Genomic DNA, 20,186 nt, shown 5'->3' with positions numbered 1-20,186 from the left:
ATGCAACTGTCATCCACGATCCCTGACTCAATCATTTTATTAATAGGGAATATATGTATATATACATATGGGGCAAATGTGATATTTCAACACATGTATGCAGATGTCCTGATCAAATGAAGAAAATTAGCATTCCCAACTCCTTATCATTTCTTTATGCTTGGAGCCTTCAAGTTCTTTTCTTCTAGTTCTGCATAAAATATCCAATATGTTGTTGTGAACGATAGTCACCCCACCATGCTGCAGAACACTAGAACTCATTCTAACTCTTTTTCATTACCGATTATCCAACTTTTCTCCATTCCCCTGCCTGCGCTCTTACCAACTTCATTATTTGTATTAAAATAACTTCATTACTGTCATTGATTGGCTTTGTAAGAATTTCTACTATTTAGAAATTATTTTTTAGAATACACAAAATAACTATCATTTATCAATTTCATACATATTGAGTTCTATCTATATTCAATATATATTGGAGGGGAAAAGTTTCTTCTGCTTAAAAGTTTTGAAAGGCACTGTTCCTTAGTCATTTCAACATGATTCTGAGTTACAGGCTTAAGGAACAAACTCAGATACTCAGATACGGATCTGGTCTCAACACACACGGCTTTGGAGGACAAATTCCAGGCTTAGTGTTCAAACACATCGTATTCCACAGTGGTTCCTACTAGCACATCCAGCTGGATCAACCGATCGGAAGAGCAATTGGTGACAATTTCCTATGGAAATGGTAATTACTTTGTCATTGACCAGGGCTGAAAATGCTCCCCTGAATGGTTGCTAAAGGATGAGAAGCCCCTAAGATTTACATGGCAATTACCATCCTTACTATTGGGTCCAGTTCTAATATTCTGGTTCAGCGGAAGCCAGAAATACAGCAGGACTCCAGGGGGAGCCCATGGCAGGCCCCTGCCTCTCCGCTCTTGCCACTGTGTGCACAGATGGCTGCAGATCAATTTGATGCAAGTGATTGGCTTGGTGGGCCAGCAAGCCCAAACAGCTCCGCCTCTCCCTGTTTCTGCCAGGGTGCCACAGGAAAGCTGCCCTCACTCTCTGTGCTTGCAAAAATGCCCAACAGTGCTGCTGCTTCACCTAATGAGTCACGTGGAGACGACACTAGGGATGCAACACAGTGCCCTGTAGTGAACAGAACCTTCCCATTTCACAGATGGAACACTGAAGTCCCAGAGTCCTGGCCAGACTTTGAATAAGTTATTTCCATCTCCAAGTCCATTATGTTTTTATTCTATCAAGCTGCCGTCAGGGACTGCTTCAGGGAGGTGCTGGCAAGTGCCGGAAACTTTATGTCATAAAATAAAGCAAAGCTTCCTTGATATACCTTATCATTATTTTGTCCAAGAAGCCTTAGGGTGATAGAATCTATGGTCCTTTAGCTGTTCCCAACATGGGGAGATAAATGTGCCCGTGGCGGGGTTCCTATTTCTGTTTTAGTGGCCTTATTCTAATCTATAGAATAGAAGTGGTTTATTATCAACATTTCTGTTATGGTTGACCATGGCAGGCTGCTTTTACTCTTTACCATAAATTATATTGCTATAATAAACATCTTTGTGTTTAAAGCCAGAATATCTTTGTTGGTATATAGGAACGTAATTTATTTTTATGTATTTCTTATCATGACAGGGGAAAAAAAGCCCTCAATTCTGAAAATGTAGAGGGAATATGGACATTGAACTTGCTTAGGAACCTCCCTTCACTGGATGGAGTGGGTGGGGATGGGAAGTTCAGGGAAGGTAGGTCAAAATTACAGAAGAACGTCGGTTAAATGACAAGTGAAGAAATTCGACTTTTTCCTAGGAAACAGGGTGTTGCTAAAGAAGAAAGGAGGGTGCTATGTGCACACTGGGTGTGGGATGATAAATCTGAGGCCAATGATCAGGACTGAATGGGACAGAGAGATTAGGCAGGGATTGGAGTGAGGCCCTGGTTGCTGTGGTTATTATAGCTCTCTGGGTCTCTGTTTCCTTGTCCATGGAATGACCCAAGGCTTAAGTGCACCCAGGAACAGTTCCAACTGTGGACCCAGATAGACAGTGAGGCTCAGCTACTTATCCAACTATAAAAGGGCAGACTTTTACCTACCTATAGAAGTATTGGGATGCCTACCCTCATGGGTAGAAAGAACATGTGCCGATATTGGCACAAACTTGAATGAGCAGTGACCCTTTCATCCTTATCAATTCTATGGTCTGGAGATTGCCTGAGCTCTCCTCCAGCTCCAACGTGCCATGACTCTGTCTCTTATGTGATGAGAAAACAGCATAGATGAACGAGGGCCTAGAAATTAAATCACTGGTTAATGGATTAATGGTTTAATCTACTTTTTAAAAAATCCTCTCCTAGCAAGAGCCCTAAGGAAAGTAATAGTTATTAGAGATCCAGACATTTCACTGAGAAAAAAAAATGATGTTGTCTAGAAAGGTTTTCTTTAAGTGCATTTAATTCACATAGCTCCATGTTGCCCAGGCCTTATGGGTCAGTTTCTCCCAGCTCCCAGGGGAGAAGTGGAATGACATGAGAAATACACCTTGAAATTCTTAGATGATAAAAAAGGATTAAAAATCAATAGTCTTTCTGCTTCAACTCTTTCAATTTTGTTTTCATCCCCTTCTGTAGAAAGAAGCACAGCTACTGAAGAATGGTGCGTTTGGGTGATCTGATGTGTTTTGCCAAGGGATATAAGAAAGTGTCTCCAAGTGCCATCACTGACTGCAAACTTCCACTGCATGAATGTCTGGCAGGGGCAAGGGAACAGACTAGAGCTTTGCTGTGCAGTGTGGTAAAAATCCGGCTCCTCACTTGCACTGGCCACATCCCAGGTGCTCAGTAGCCACATCCTGCTATGGCCACTGGATTGGGCGGTGCAGGTATAGAACATTTCTATCATTGCAGAATGTTCTGCAGGATGGCACTGACCCAGAGACTAATTTGTTGATCCAGAAACTGAGCATAGAGGGATACTGGAGATTGTCTAATCTTGCCCTTAATCCAGACTGGGATACGAAAGACTTAAGTTCCTGTCCCAGCTCTGCCATAATTCACATGAACCTCCTAAGCCTTGGTGGCCTCATTTACAAAATTGGGCTCAATCATTCTTTCAGACTGTCTGTCTGCTGTTTTAAAATCATGGATGCAGTTGAGGCTGAGCTATACATTGTGAACAACAAAGACAGGTTGTACCAAGTTTCTAGCAACACCCTCACTAGTGTGTCCCAGTGCTGAATCATCCAGGTAAGCCACAGTGGGTGCCTTCCACTGTGCCTTCCTTGTCTGGCACAAGGAAGCTGGTTAATGTGCTAACTGTGCTGTCCTTAGTGGAGGAAGAATGCCTTCTGAGAACTCGTGCCTGGTTCTCCTTTCACACTTTGCTGGCCTTTTCTATATCATCACAAGCTAAAAGGGGCTCAGAGAAGAGTCAGAGTAGGAAAGCAGAAACTGTGTGTCCTGGTAAGGACATGCATTCATGCCAATAGATGTGGCCCCAATCCTAGGTCACTCCCCCACCCTCTCACCCCTGCCCAGAGAGGAGGAACTAGCTCCAGGAACCAATGGAGAGAAGTAGTCATAGGGGCTCCAACCTGCTCAGGAGAACCTGGAGGATCTTCTCTGGAGGGAAAACCTGGAAGAAATGCCTCCACCTTTCATCTTGGCCCTAGAGCATCTAAACAACACTAGAATCTTCTACTCAGAGAATATAGGTGAGAAGGTAGATGGAGGAAGCGAAGCCCAGGCAGAATAGGAGACCCACTCATAGTCAGACTCCCTCGTACTCAGGCCTCCTGCAGGAGTCAGCATGGCCTGCAAGGACCACAATTTGGATGTGTGTGTCCAGGCAAAGACACCTCATCCCCATAGCCCTGTGATTCCAGACTAGGGCTCTTCACTAGAGCAGAGGATACCGAGTTCCCATGTTATCCCTGCCATCAGTTTAGTTGTGTGATCTTGGGCAAAGCAATCAACCTCTCAGGTTCATGAATCAGTAAACTAACCATAGTCCTTATCTTTTGTGTGTACCTTTTAATGTGAATAAAAATTTGAAATCTAAATGGAAGGTGTTTGTACACCTTGAAGCAATAGGTAAGCATATTGACATTTTATCACTAGTAGGGCTGCTCTGGAGAACAGCTGCGGTCTGGGGTAATATTCCATGTGAAAGTCTGTGATTTCAGGACCATGGAGAGAAAGCAAAGGCCCAGAAAAGGCTCTTATTTTTATTTTTTATTTTTTTGGGAATTTTTTAAAATTTATTTTTATTGTAAACAAATGGAATACATGTTGTTTCAGTTTGTACATGGAGTAACAGCATACCATTTGCATATTCATATATTTACATAGAGTAATGATGTTTGATTCATTCCGTTATTTTTCCCCTTCCCCCCCACCCCTCCCACCTCTCTTTTCCCTCTATACAGTCCCTCCTTCCTACATTCTTGTCCTCCTCCAACCCCCCATTAAGTGTCATCATCCGCTTCTCAGTGAGATCATTTGTTTTTTGGATTTTTGAGATTGGCTTATCTCATTTAACATGATATTCTCCAATTTCATCCATTTGCCTGCAAATGCCATAATTTTATCATTCTTTATAGCTGAGTAATATTCCATTGTATATATATATACCACAGTTTCTTTATCCATTCATCAGTTGAAGGGCATCTAGGTTGGTTCCATAATCTGGCTATTGTGAATTGAGCTGCTATGAACATTGATGTGGCTATATCTCTGTAGTGCCCTGATTTTAAGTCGTTTGGGTATAGTCCGAGGAGTGGGATAGCTGGGTCAAATGGTAGGTCTATTCCAAGTTTTATAAGGAATCTCCACACTGCTTTCCAGAGTGGCTGCACTAATTTGCAGTCCCACCAGCAATGTATGAGTGTACCTTTTTCCCCACATCCTCTCCAACACCTATTGTTGGTTTTGTTCTTGATAATCGCCATTCTAATTGGGGTGAGATGGAATCTTAGTGTAGTTTTGATTTGCATTTCTCTTAGTACTAAAGATGTTGAACATTTTTTCATATATTTGTTGATTGCTTGTACATCTTCTTCTGTGAAGTGTCTGTTCATCTCCTTAGCCCATTTGTTGATTGGGTTATTTGTATTCTTGGTGTAGTTTTTTGAGTTCTTTATATATTCTGGAAATTAGTGCTCTATCTGAAGTATGAGTGGCAAAGATATTCTCCCACTCTGTAGGCTCTCTCTTCACATTGCTGATAGTTTCCTTTGCTGAGAGAAAGCTATTTAGTTTGAAGCTATCCCATTTATTGATTCTTGCTTTTATTTCTTGTGCTATGGGAGTCCTGTTAAGGAAGTCTGATCCTAAGCCAACAAGGTGAAGATTTGGACCTACTTTTTCTTCTATAAGATGCAGGGTATCTGGTCTGATTTCAAGGTCCTTGATCCATTGTGAGTTGAGTTTTGTGCAGGGTGAGAGATAGGGGTTTAGTTTCATTCTGTTGCATATGGATTTCCAGTTTTCCCAGCACCATTTGTTGAAGAGGCTATCTTTTCTCCATTGCATATTTTTGGCCCCTTTGTCTAGTATGAGAAAATTGTATTTATTTGGGTTTGTGTCCATGTCCTCTATTCTGTACCATTGATCTACCTGTCTATTTTGGTGCCAATACCATGCTCTTTTTGTTACTATTGCTTTGTAGTATAGTTGAAGTTCTGGTATTGCGATATCCCCTGTTTCATTCTTCCTGCTAAGAATTGCTTTAGCTATTCTGGGTTTCTTATTCTTCCAGATGAATTTCATGATTGCTTGCTCTATTTCTGTGAGGTACGTCATTGGGATTTTAATTGGAATTGCATTGAATCTGTATAGCACTTTTGGTAGTATGGCCATTTTGACAATATTAATTCTGCCTATCCAAGAACATGGGAGATCTTTCCATCTTCTAAGGTCTTCCTTAATTTCTTTCTTCAGTGTTTTGTAGTTTTCATTGTAGAGATCTTTTACCTCTTTGGTTAGATTGATACCCAAGTATTTTATTTTTTTTGAGGCTATTGCAAATGGAGTTGTTTTCCTCATTTCCCTTTCAGCTGTTTCATCGCTTGCATATAAAAATGCTGTAGATTTATGCGTGTTGATTTTGTAGCCTGCTATTTTGCTGAATTCATTGATGAGGTCTAGAAGTTTTCTGGAGGAGGTTTTTGGATTATCTAAATATAGAATCATGTCATCTGCAAACAGTGACAGCTTAAGTTCCTCTTTTCCTATTCATATCCCTTTAATTTCTTTAGTCTGCCTAATTGCTCTGGCTAGAGTTTGGAGGACAATGTTGAATAGAAGTGGTGAAAGAGGACATCCCTGTCTTGTTCCCATTTTTAAAGGGAATGGTTTCAGTTTTTCTCCATTAAGAATGATGTTGGCCATGGGCTTAGCATAAATAGTCTTTACAATGTTCAGGTATGTTCCTACTATCCCTATTTTTTCTAGTGTTTTGAGCATGAAGGGCTATTGTATTTTGTCAAATGCTTTTTCTGCATCAATTGAAATAATCATATGATTCTTATCCTTAAGTCTATTGATACAACGGATTATATTTATTGATTTACGAATGTTGAACCATCCTTGCATTCCAGGAATGAACCCCACTTGATGGTGGTGCACAATTTCTTAATATGTTTTTGGATACGGTTTGCCAATATTTTGTTAAGGATCTTTGCATCTATATTCATCAAGGATATTGGTCTAAAATTTTCTTTCCTTGATGTGTTTTTTCCTGGTTTGGGTATGAGGGTGATATTAGCTTCATAGAATGAGTTCGGTAGGGTACCCTCCTTTTCTATTTCCTGGAATACTTTGAGAAGTAATAGAATGAGTTCTTCTTTGAAGGTCTTGTAGAACTTGGCTGAGAATCCGTCTGGTCCTGGGCTTTTCTTGCATGGTAGATTTTTAATGGCTTCTTCTATTTCATTGCTTGATATTGATCTGTTTAAATCGTGTATGTCCTCCTGGTTCAGTTTGGGAGGAGCATATGTCTCTAGAAATTTGTCAATGTCTTCGGTACTTTCTATTTTGTTGGAATACAGATTTTCAAAGTAGCTTCTGATTATGTTCTGTATCTCAGTGGTGTCTGTCGTGATCCTTTTGCATCATGTATTTTAGTAATTTGAGTCTTCCTCTCCTTCTCTTTGTTAATGTGGCTAAGGGTTTATCTATTTTGTTTACTTTCTCAAAGAACCAACTTTTTGTTATGTCAATTTTTTGAATAGTTTCTTTTGTTTCTATATCATTGATTTCAGCTCTGATTTTAATTATTTCCTGTCTTCCACTACTTTTGCTGTTATTCTGTTCTTCTTTTTCTAGGGCTTTGAGCTGTAATGTTAGGTCATTTAGTTGTTGACTCTTCATTCTTTTCTGCAATGCGCTCCATGCAATGAATTTTCCTCTTCGTACTGCTTTCATAGTGTCCCAGAGATTTTGATATGTTGTATCATCATTCTCATTGACCTCTAAGAATTTTTTAATCTCCTCCCTGATGTTTTTTGTTATCCATGCTTCATTCAATAGCACATTATTTAGTCTCCAAGTGTTGGAGTAATTTCCTTTTTTTACTTTGTCATTGATTTCTACTCTCAGTCCATTATGATTTGATAGAACACAAGGCAGTATCTCTATTTTTTTGCATTTCCTAAGGGCTGCTTTGTGGCATAACATATGGTCTATTTTCAAGAAGGTTCCATGTGCTGCTGAGAAGAAAGTGAATCTGCTCGTTGATGGATGGAATATTCTATATATGTCTATTAAGTCTAGTTTATTGATTGTGTTATTGAGTTCTATGGTTTCTTTGGTTGGATTTTGTTTGGAAGATCTATCTAGTGGTGACAGCGGTGTGTTAAAGTCGCCCAGAATTATTGTGTTGTGGTCTATGTGATTCCTGAAATTGAGAAGGATTTGTTTGATGTACAGGGATGCACCATTGTTTGGGGCATAAATATTTACTATCGTATGTCTTCCTGATTTATGGTTCCCTTAAGCAGTATGAAATGTCCTTCTTTATCTCTTCTGACTAACTTTGGCTTAAAGTCCACTTTATCTGATATAAGGATGGAAACCCCCACTTTTTTACTGAGTCCATGTGCATGGTAGGTTTTTTCCCATCCTTTCACCTTTAGTCTGTGGATGTCTTTTTCTATGAGATGAGTGAGTCTCTTGCAGGCAGCATATTGTTGAGTCTTTCTTTTTAATCCATTCTGCCAGTCTATGTCTTTTGATTGATGAGTTTAGGCCATTAACATTCAGGGTTATTATTGAGAAATGATTTGTATTCCCAGTCATTTGGCTTATTTTTGGTTTTTAAGTTGGCTTGGTTTCTCCTTTGAGTGGTTTTTCTCGAAGGTAGTTCCTCCCTTTGCTGACCTACATTGTTGTTTTTCATTTCCTCCTTATGGAATATTTTGTTGAGAACATTCTGTAGCGCAGGCTTTCTATTTGTAAATTCTTTTAACTTTTGTTTATCATGGAAGGATTTTATTTCATCTTCAAATCTGAAGGTTAGTTTTGCTGGGTATAGGATTCTTGTTTGGCAACCATGTTCTTTCAGAGCTTGAAATATGTTGGTCCAGGCCCTTCTAGCTTTTAGAGTCTGGGTTGAGAAGTCTGCTGCTATCTGTATTGGTCTCCCCCTATATGTAATCTGATGCTTTTCTCTGGCGGCCTTCAAAATCCTATCTTTATTTTAAATGTTAGGCATTTTCATTATAATGTGCCTTGGTGTGGATCTGTTGCGATTCTGTGCATTTGGTGTTCTGTAAGCCTCTTGTATTTGATTTTCCATTTCATTCTTCAGGTTTGGGGAATTTTCTGATATTATTTCATTGAATAGGTTGTTCATTCCTTTGGTTTGTACCTCTGTGCCTTCCTCAATCCCAATAATTCTTAAATTTGGTCTTTTCACAATGTCCCATAGTTCTTGGAGATTCTGTTCATGATTTCTTATCATCTTCTCTGTTTGGGTGACTTTATTTTCAAGATTAAATATTTTGTCTTCATTGTCTGAGGTTCTGTCTTCCAAGTGGTCTAGCTGTTGGTGATGCTTTCCATTGAGTTTTTTATTTGGTTTATTGTTTCCTTCATCTCAAGGATTTCTGTTTGTTTTTTTTTTTTTTTTTTTTTTTTTTTTTTTTTTTTTTGAGAATCTCTCTTTGTTGAAATGATCTTTTGCTTCCTGCAGGTGCTCTTTCAGCTTATTATCATTCATTGCCTGCATTTGCTCTCTTATCTCATCCTTTGCTTCGCAAATCATCTTAATCATGTATAATCTGAAGTTTTTTTCTGACATTTCTTCTAACATCCTGTCATTGGATTCTATTACTATTGAATCTAGATTTGTTTGGATCATTTTCTTCCCTTGTTTTTTCATGTTGTTCATGTATCTTCCCCTCTAGTGCTGCAGACCTGGGGTATTGCAGATTTCCCCCTATAGGCTTATAGTGGTCCTATAGGTTTCCAAAACCCTTTCTTTAAGGGGAGATCAATATTAGCAGTGCCCAAATCAGACACTATGCAATCCTAGACCAAATAGCCCCTATGGGGACAATAACAAAATTGCCATAATAAACAAAATGAGGTCAAATGTTATCTTCGGTAAAACAAACAGGTTTACAATAATGTCTGCAGTTTCTAATGGAGGACAAAGAGGATGCAGAGGGATGAAGAATATGGCTGTTAATGGGATAATAAAAGAATATACAGAAGTTCTAGAAAATAGAAAGGGTGAGAGTGTAATCAAAAGAAATCAGATGTTAGCATGTAAATAAGGGAGAAAGCAACTCTGAGGAAACAGGTAAACAGAAGGAAAAGAAAGCAAGAAACGTAAAAAAATAAAAACAAATATTTTTTTAAAAAGGAGAAAAAAGAAAATCTACTGTATAACAGTCATATACTAATGAAACCTCCCAGTGTTCAGTAGCCTGATGTATGAGAGGTACCTGACAATGAGCTTCAAGCCTCCAGCAGGCGTCTCAGGATGGGATTTGCCCCACCCGAAGATCGGAGCTATGGCTTCCAGGATTATCCAAGATGGCTGCTCTGGCTTCCAAATATGTTGGCAAATGGGGAGCTGCAGCTCAGGGGTGGACGTGGTCAGCTGGAGGTCCTGGAGACAGGATGCAGTTGGTCCAGCAGTGGTCCTGGAGGTCGGGTGTGTTTGGTGTGGTCATGGGATCTAGGAGGCCGGGTGCAATCAGTTGGTCTGGGTTCCTGGTGATAGGGCACTGTCAGTTGGTCTGGGGGTCCTGGCAGCAGGGAGCAGTCAGTTGATGTGAGGGCCCCAGAGGCAGGGAGTGATCAGTCGGGCTGAGGGATCCTGGAGAGGGGACTCAGTCAGTCCGGCCAGTGGTCCTATAGGGCCTGGCTGTTGTCTCAAAATGGCAGCAGCCTCGTGTAATCAAACCTGCAGGTACTGTAACAGTGAACTTCCAGGCAGCAGCAGGCAGCTGGTGCTCCACTGGCGGTCTGCGGTCAGTCTGCTGGCAGCTGTCGGACGATCGGGAGGTGAACCTCGAGCGTTAGGTGATGGATAGGGGTAAGGCAGGCGATGGACCGGCGAGAGGCAGGCAAATGGCGGATGATAGATGCCTGACAGTGAGCAATCTGCTCTCAAAAAAGGTGTCAATATGCTGGCAGATTGTAGGTGATCACAGCAGACAAATGGGGTAAAGAGCAGGGGATCGATAAGCAGCAAAAACTGCCTCACCGAGAAACAGATATCTTCTGCTTGAATCCGGTGTTGCGGAGCGACACGGAATGCAGCCTCCCTCTAGTCCGCCATCTTGGATCTCCCAGAAAAGGCTCTTAGATCCTTCCTCTATTGCTGACTGGAGGCCTGGTCTAACACCTCAACTTTCTTCCCAAACCACTTACCGAATCTTAGGGACAATTGGGTCCCACCTTCACTTGGTACCGAATCCCCATGACAGCATTTCTGCACACAAGTCACAGAGCCTGTACTTCACTGCCGGTGACCTAGAGCCCACTACCTCCTAAGTTACTCTGTCTAGCAGTCACGGCTGTAACAGTAGGATGAAGGGCGTTCCTCTTGGTACCTGCCTCTAATTTAATGTACTTACTGCCTGGAAGACTGTTAAGGGAGATTCTGAGGCTGTGTCCAGGCTCTGTGGTAATGAGCGATTAATTAGCTTTATCTGCTATTGGTGTCCAAGAGGGCAGCCGTGGGATGGATGCACCATTTCTGTCCTCAGGTGTTAAGATGTTCTTCCTGTGAGTCAAATCTGCTGTTACTGCTTGCTCCTTGTTTTTCCTATACAGAACATTGTTAGTGGTCCTGCCAAATATCAATCCCAACTTTGGCCTTCCCAACAGAGCCTAACATTGCTCAGGTTGCCACTGACATTGTTCCCTCATGAAATGCCAGCGGCAGCTGACCTGCAGGCTGCTCCAGGATGCACAAAATCAGTCTCAGCCAATAAGAATACTCTCTTCCTCCTAATCACAGTGAGCCATGCAGAATGGGCTTGTGACCCAACGCCAGTCAGTGAGATGTGATGGAGGTGTCTGCTTTGGCTTCTAAGCTCTTTTCTCATTGTTTCTGAGACTTATGGGAAGACAGTCCTTACTATCCTAGTGGAAGTTAAAAAATAGAATGTACCACTCTTATTGCTATAGCAGGACCAGTTGAGGATTTGGCCAACACTGGCTAGCAGAGTGTTGTATGAGAGTGGAGTATATCATTGAGTTCCTGAATCAACCATCTACTTCAGTATTTCCAGTAATGCAAACCAGCATACGCCCTCGTCACCTGAAGCAAGTAGAGTAAGCTTTCTGCTGCTTACACTAATTGAGTCATGCCTCTTGGGCTGTATAGATGAGCCAAGTGTAATTCATTCTAATGGAATGTCTAGAGATGGCCACCCTTTGCCTCCATGTCTTCCTTTCCCCAGGTTCAACTTCTTTGGTTTCTTTGACTAATCCTGACATGAAATGACTGGGAGTCATTCAGTATTTTGGAGGCTGTCTTAAAAATATGTTTAAACTTGTTTTAAATAATTTTATAAGACCCGATTATAGCTGGACATGGTGGCACACAGCTGTAATCCTAGTGATTCAGGAGGCTAAGTCAGGAGTATTCCAACCTTGAGGCCAGCCTCACCAACTTAGCAAGCCCCCTAGCAACTTAGCAGAATCTGTCAAAATAAAAAATAAAAAGGACTGGGGATGTGGCTTGGTGCGAAGCACTTCTGGGTTCAATCTCCAGTACCAAAAAAAAAAAAAAAAAAAAAAAAAGAACAACAACAACAACAACACCTGATAATAGTCTTTGTTTTCCACTTCTAGCCATCTGGGGAGGCCAGCAGAAAGTAGACACGTTGACACAGGAGTTCTCTGCACCTGCCTCCTACCAAAGCTCTAGGGCCCCAGATGCTGCTAGTGGTCACCTGCGGTTTCTCTTTCCCAGCCACAGCCTGGCTGCCTTCCTTCCCTGGCTTCTGGGTAAATAACTCATGTTCTCGTCACTGCGCGTCACAGATAGAGAGTTTTCAGTGGGGTTCAATGTAATTGCTACCATCTATCACTTTAATAGCTGAATGAAGGTGAGATGTAATTAGAAAGGTTGTCAGTGGAATATGGAGTTTGTTTTACAATTATCTATACAGCCGGGGGGACCATCAGCACAGAACATTGCCTTTTAAAAGCCCAAGAAACATGTGGTATAAATGTGCATCATGGAATGACTTAAAGGACCCATGGCCAAATTCCACTGCATTTTCTCTTAGTTCCTTTGAATACTGACACAGGTTCGTTTGCACTGGGCACTCGGCGGGATCTGGATAAAGTCTCACAAACACTGAGTTTTTATTAAATCAAATCCTCATTTTCTATACTGACTTACATTAACTCTGCAGAACTGTTTCTCTTCGTGGGACATCTCTTGAGTGCCTTGGTGAGATGGTCAAGATTTCTTAACCACATCATAATCCTCTGGAGCTGCCAGGGAAAGGAACCTTTGCAGCACATCATTTATTTGGTTCAAATGAAGAATTTCTCCTTCAGGTTTTATTTTGGTTTTTTATTGCAGCAAAATATGCATAATATAAATTTTACCATTTTGACCATTTGAAGTGTGCAGCTCAGTAGTGTTAAGAACATTCACGAGGGATACGTTGTTAGCTTACTCCTTTCTGCCCGTGGACGCCACCAAGAAAGCATCGTTAAAGTCTCTGTTGCTGCTGCCGTCCTGTCTAAATCAGACTTATGCCACTGTGGAGGAAGTGGATGCAGCCATGAATGCAAGACCTCACAAGGTAGATGGAAGAGTGGTGGAACCAAAGAGAGCTGTCTCAAGAGAAGATTCTCAAAGACCAGGGGCCCACTTAACTGTGAAAAAGATCTTTGTTGGTGGCATTAAAGAAGACACTGAAGAACATCATCTACGAGGTTATTTTGAACAGTATGGGAAAATTGAAGTTATTGAAATCATGACTGACAGAGGCAGCGGAAAGAAGAGGGGCTTTGCTTCCACAACTTTTGATGACCGTGACTCTGTGGATAAGATTGTCATTCAGAAATACCATCCTGTGAATGGCCACAACTGTGAAGTGAGGAAAGTCCTGTCAAAGCAAGAGGTGGCTAGTGCTTCATCTAGTCAAGGAGGTCGAAGTGGTTCTGGAAACTTTGGTGGTGGTCGTGGAGGTGGTTTTGGTGGAAATGACAATTTTGGTTGTGGAGGAAACTTCAGTGGTCATGGTGGCCTTGATGGCAGCCATGGTGGTGGTGGATATGGTGGCAGCGGGGATGGCTACAATGGATTTGGTAATGATGGAAGCAATTTTGAAGATGGTGGAAGCTACAATGATTTTGGCAATTACAACAATCAGTCATCAAATTTTGGACCCATGAAGGGTGGAAACTGGAGGCAGAAGCTCTAGACCTTCCAGTAGTGGAGACCAATACTTTGCCAAACCATGAAACCAAGGTGGCTATGGCGGTTCCAGCAGCAGCAGTAGCTATGGCAGTGGCAGAAGGTTTTAATACTGCCAGAAAACAAAGCTTAGCAGGAGAGGAGAGCCAGAGAAGTGACAGGGAAGCTACAGGTTACAACAGATTTGTGAACTCAGCTAAGCACAGTGGTGGCAGAGCCTAGATGCTACAAAGAAGACATGGTTTAGACAATACTCATGTGTATGGGCAAAAAAACTCGAGGACTGTATTTGTGACTAATTGTATAACAGGTTAAAGTGTTTTAATGTAGGCTTTTTTTTTTTTTTTTTTTTTTGCACCCATGCTGTTCATTGCTAAATGTAATAATCTGATCATGTGTCCTTTAAAAAAAAAAAAAAGAACATTCATGATGTTGCTCAGCCATCCCCATTATCCATTTCTAGAACTCTCCATCACAACACCGATCTTTTAAATTATAACTCCCACCTCCTGTCCCTCAGTCCCTGTTAACCTCCACTCTGCTTTCTATCTCTGGGAAAACCCAGGGTTCACATCCTAGGCAGCGGAGGCTCAGGGCCTCCAACTCACCAGATTGTGCCCTATACCTAGAGGTCTTGCTACTCCTGGGTCCTGGAGCAGGTAAGTCTCTGGGGTAGTTTTCCCATGACCTCATGTAAATGGAATTATTCAGTCTTTATATTTTTGTGACTGGCTTATTTCACTGATCATGTTTCCAAGGTTCAACCATGATGCAAAATATGTCAGAATTATTGTCCTTTTCCAAGGTTGAATGATATTCCAATTGCATGTATATGCCACGTTTTATTTATGCATTCATCCATCGATGGACATTTGGACTGCTTCCACCTTTTGACTTTTGTGAATGATGTTGCTATAATCATGAGTACACAAATATCTGTTTGAGTCCCTGTTTTTAATTGTATGGGGTATATGTGTGGAAGTGGAATTGCTGAATCATGTGGTAACTTGATTTTAACTTTTGAAGGAATCTCAAATTATTTTCCATGGGGGTTGCACCATTTCACAACTTTAATGTATGAGCGTTCTAATTTCTCCACATCCCTCACCAACACTTGTTCTTTTTCTTTCTATTCTTTCTCTCTCTTTTCCTTCTTTCTTTCACAATAGTCATTTTAATGGGTGTTAAATTATATCTCATTGTAGTCTTGATTTGCATTTCCCCTTGGGTTTTAAATATCCAAGTACCTCAAGTGAGCCTTCCCTGTCTCAGGATCCAGCAGTAGTAGTAGCAAAGCCTCTAGGGACAGGGCAGAATCTGATGAGCAGTAGCCCCAGATCCTCAGCTGCCTAGGATGAGAGTCAGGGTTTTCACTGCTGGGTAAGCAGCATGGTAAAGCCTCAGGTATGCTACAGTCAGGATAGGGCCCCTGGCTCTGCAGTTGGGAACAAACAGATGTAGTCCTTATTGCTATCTCCTGGTTTTGGCTTAGTCACCCAATCTGCTAGGGTTTGGTGATTTCAACTGTAAAATGAAGACATGATCTATCCAGAATTGTCATGGAGTACTAAATAATACATAGAGGCACCTGTCATCATTCAGCACATATCAGACCTCCGTAAATATGATCCAATTGCAGAGCTGCTCATGATTGCGCCTTGGCTTCTACTGTGCTCAGCATGTCCTAGTGTGAACTTTTTGAATGCCAAGAGGTGACAGAGACCAAATCATATATTCTGCTTGACTCCTCAGTAGCCTATGCAGCCAAAACCATGTAGAATTCTCTGTGTATTAATGGACTCATTACTTAGACTATAACTTTTAATCTAAGTTCAAAAGAGGTAAAGAAATGACAAGAAGTCCAGACTCAAGTCAACAAGATGGAGAGAGTGCTGAGCAGACAACATTAGCAGGAGGCCTGGACCCGGGCAAGAACCGCAGCAACCCGTGTGCAGTGCTGCGTGGTCCAGGCCACATTTTCTTATTGATTCTTAACTCCACTGATCTTCAAACAACCCTATTAGAAAAGGACCGTCATCCTTCTAGATGAACAAATCAAGGCTCAGGGAAGTTTAGGGACTTGTCTAGGGTTCAGAAGAAAGGAACTGGTAGACCCTGAACTTAAATCTGGGTTTTCTGATGCCCAGGACTGGGCTTCTTCAATGGGCTTATTCTAATGGCATCAATCTGAGCTGCTGGACTTGAACTCACTCCAGATTCTGGTCTGATGGTAGGAAGACAAGACACAGAGACTAAGAGCTGAAAAAGCCTTTTCTTTTACCTCCTAACACCCTGAGCTTTGCCATCCAATAGTCTAAGGGGTGGCCTCTTACATCAATGCCTGAGGGTTTGTTGAAGTGGACATGAGGGTTCTCCTTGGCATTGTGTCTTCCATCTTTTTACCAAGCACTCCTCGAAACTTGTTAGACTCACAGCTGGGATCGGTTTCTCTGGCTCCACCGTGGAACAAACCCCTTCCCTCACCAACTTCTCTCTCCACCACCCTGTCTCCCCAGCAGCTCCTGCCATCGTACTTTAAATGTGGTTTATCCCACAGGAACTAATCAGCAGCAGGCAGACTGCTGGATGGCTGACCTTTATTTAGAAGATACTGTCAGTGGGAAGAACATTGCCACCAGATAACGATCACTCGCTGCTAGATAAATGCCAGGCTGGTCTCCTGATGGATGTTGTGCAAGAAAATAGCAATCGCTCACCGCAGCTTTGTTGGATTGCTGCGACGCTCGCCCCTACCAAGGGGCGCTGGCACCCTTTTGAGAAGAGTCACTGGAGACTGGGAGCAGCCCCAGCTTAACAGTTGGTGGCCAGACCAGATGCTCCATGGATGAGGGCAAGAGAAAGAGGAGGCTCCCTGTCCAAATTGCTGTGTGACTCGGGGAGGGGCCGGGGGCAGGCTTTCTTGATTTGATAGTGTCTCAGGTTCTCCAGCCCGGCCTATCATGCCTGTGCCCTGCAAGCCCAGGCTGTTTTAAGAGTTTGGAAAGTGCTCGAAACCAAACACTGGGATGTCAAATGACACGACACTGGTATAGTGCTTAACTCTGTTTTTCAGGTTGGCCGCAGGGACCAGAGAGCTGAAAGGAGAGAGTCCAGTCTGCTTGGGGCATGGAATGGTCGGAGGTGAGAGCCCCCCAAGTGTGAGGGCATTGGCAACCAAGTAACTCACTGTGACTCTGAGCCCAGTGTTCCTTTCTGGGCAGAAGAACCCTGGATTTGGAGTCAGATGGTTCTAGATTCAAATTCCAGGGCAGTCACTTATTAGCTGTGTGATTGTAAGAGAGCTAATCCTATTTTTAAAAATGGGAATACAAGTCTGTACACAGCTGGTCGATTGCAGTGTCCTCTTCACTGGCCTCCTGCTGCATCTTGACCTGTCTTCAGTCACAGCCAGGGAGACCTTAAAACACAGTGGCAATCGTGAATCTCTGGTACCGCCCTCCCAGGGGCTTCCTAAGTCATGGAGAGTAGAGAAGTCTTTAATGGCCTAAAAGGTCTCTCAGGACCAGCTTCCCTATTTCCCTCTGGCCTCTTCTCCTTCTACTCGAAGTCCACTCAGCCTCCCAGGCCCAACCTGGGGCTCAGCACCCCTGCACAGCTGTCCCCTGCCTGGGACACTCTGCCCATAGATTTGATGACTCTTCCTCATCTCCTTCAGGTGTTTGCTCAGATGCTTCCTTCTTCAGGCGACCCTCACCAGCCTGTTACAAACTGCCAGCTCCACCCCTCAGACCCTCCCCATCCGCCTTATGTCCATCTGTCTCTTTTCCTTTAGTGCAGCCATGCTGGGGACCTACTCTTTCCCACTCACAGGAGGCAGGTCTTCGTTATCTGTGTCACCCATATCTCCTGATGGAATACTGGACTCCACAAGAGCATAGGTGTTTTGTCAGTTTTATTCAATCCTGTATTCCTAGAAAATTGCTTGGCACACAGTTTGGGAGCCCACATTCAAAATATAATAATGCTTCTTATAGAAAAATTGGGGGGAAAAAAGAGCATAAAATAACACTCTCGGGTAATACCACTATCCAACGTTAAGTATGATTGGAATTCTGGTATGGATCCTTCTTTCAAGTTTTATAAGTAAATGTACATGCATAAATATACAAATATATGCACATATGCATGTGTCTTTATTTAATATCCACTGTTTAATATCTATTTCTATTTTAATTTCTATTTCTGTTTAATATCTATTTCTATATCTTTATTCTTTTCTGGAGAGTTAAGTTTCATCTGGAGTCATTCTCTATAGAGGCTTTGTCAGAGTTCTGTACCAGGCTTATGATGATGTAATAAACTAGCAGGACATGTTTGCTCCTCCTTTGTTTTCTGAAGGCATTTGTATAAGATTTGTCATTATGCGTTCCTTAATTTTGATAACATTCAAAACTGAAATTATTTAGATGTAGATTTTTTTCTTTATGGGAAGAACAATAAATATAACACAGATTATATTGTATTTAGGTAAATATAAGGTCTTTACTAGATATAGAACTATTCAGATTTTCTAGTTCATCTGTGTCCATTACAGTAAGAGGTTTTTCAAAGGAACTGTCCATTTAATGTCTATCAGGTTTTCATTTAATGTCTATCCACTTTTTTGTAAGGTGTCCTTTTTGTCTTTTTAATGCCTTCTGGATCTATATGGATAGTATAGGTTCCTTGCATTTTCCTGGTACAATAACTTGAGTTTTCTCTCTTTTTTGTTGATCAGAGTTGTGAAGAATTTGATTTTATTGATCTTTCAGAGCACCAAATTTGACTTGGTTAGTTTTCATGGTTGTTTGCTTTATATTTAATATTTAATTTATTTATATTTATATTAAATCTTTATTTTTTTCTTTCTTCTATGTCCTTAGGATTTAATTTATCCATTTTTCTTATGGTAAAAACTTAGATCATTGATTTTAAACCTTCATGATTTTCTAATACAATTCTAGCTATGAATTTCCCTCTTAGTGCTGCTATAACTCTATCCCACAAATCTTGATATATTGTTTCATTATTATTTTAAGTATTTTCTAATTTTGCTTCATTTTATTTCCTCATTGACTTACAACTTATTTATAAGTGTATTGCTTAATTTCTAAATATTTGAAGCTTTTATATATATCATATTGAATTTCTCATTCAATTCTGTTTTCATCAGAGAACATGATCTGAACGAATTACACATTTTAAAGTTTACTAAGATTTATTTTGTAGTTTAGCATACTTTGTCTTGGACACTGTTCTATGTGCACTTGAGAAAGAGATATGTTTTGTAGTTGTTGAGTACAAAAATGTCAGTCAGATCAAAGTGGATGATAGCATTTATTAGGATCTCCTATGTCCTTGCTAATTTGTGTCCTGTTGTCTACCAGTTAATGACAGGAGGTGTTTTCGTCAGCTTTTTCATTGCTGTACCCAAAAGATGTGACAAGAACCATTTTAGAGGAGGAAAAGTTTATTTGGTGCTCATAGTTTCAGAGGTCTCTGTCCATAGATGGCCAACTCCATTACTCTGGGCCCAAGTGAGGCAGAACATCATGGGGTGTGGAAAGGTGCAAAAGAAGAAAGCAGCTATGGACACAACAATCAGCTCTTGCTCCCCAGGGGCAAAATATATACCTCAAAGGCATGCCCCGCCCCAATGACCCACCTCCTCCAATCACACCGCAGTAGCCTACAGTTATCACCCAGTTAATCCATTCAACCTGATTAATGCACTGATTTGGTGAAGGGTCTGATAACATGGTTTTTTCACCTTTAAACTTTCTTGCATGTCTAACACGTGACCTTTGGGAACAATTCGTATTTAAATCACGATAGGAGGAATATTGGATTTGTCCATTTCTGCCTTTAATTTTGACATTGTATTTTTGTTCATAAACTACAAAGATTTGAAATTAGGTACATGTACATAGATAGATTCTTGATGAATATGTACTTTTATCATTATAAAATATAATATTATACTTTGTTTAATATTATTAGAGCCACTTTCATTTTCTTTGGTGTTCTGATAATTTATCTAGACTTTTACTTTCAATCTTTCTGTTCTTTATCCTTAAAATGTGTCCCTTGGTAGCCAGAATAAGATTGAGTATTAGTTTCTAGCCTTTCTTAGAATCTCTTCATTTTAGTAGAAATGATAAATGGTGTAACTTCCATATAATTCTTAAAATTGATTCATATGGGCTACCATTTTGGTATTTATTTAATTTTTGTTGGTTCAATCTGTTTTTTATGCTGTGTCTTCTTTCTTCTTTGA

The 20,186-nt window shown here is 41.1% G+C and overlaps 1 protein-coding gene across 1 annotated transcript; it reads left to right on the top strand.

Annotated features, from left to right (window-relative positions):
• Window positions 1-13,244: 13,244 nt before the first annotated feature.
• Window positions 13,245-13,916, top strand: LOC306643583 (heterogeneous nuclear ribonucleoprotein A1-like; the record flags this gene model as incomplete). The annotated part of the gene is made up of 1 exon (XM_079109807.1): window positions 13,245-13,916. The coding sequence occupies exon 1, from the start codon at window positions 13,272-13,274 to the stop codon at window positions 13,914-13,916; it is 645 nt and encodes a 214-aa protein (XP_078965933.1). The 5' UTR covers window positions 13,245-13,271.
• Window positions 13,917-20,186: the final 6,270 nt, after the last annotated feature.

Source organism: Sciurus vulgaris, assembly GCF_902686455.1.
Source record: "Sciurus vulgaris genome assembly, chromosome: 14".
Classification (NCBI taxonomy): domain Eukaryota; kingdom Metazoa; phylum Chordata; class Mammalia; order Rodentia; family Sciuridae; genus Sciurus; species Sciurus vulgaris.
Note: the sequence above shows the minus strand (reverse complement) of the source record. Positions and strands in the feature narration are given on the sequence as shown.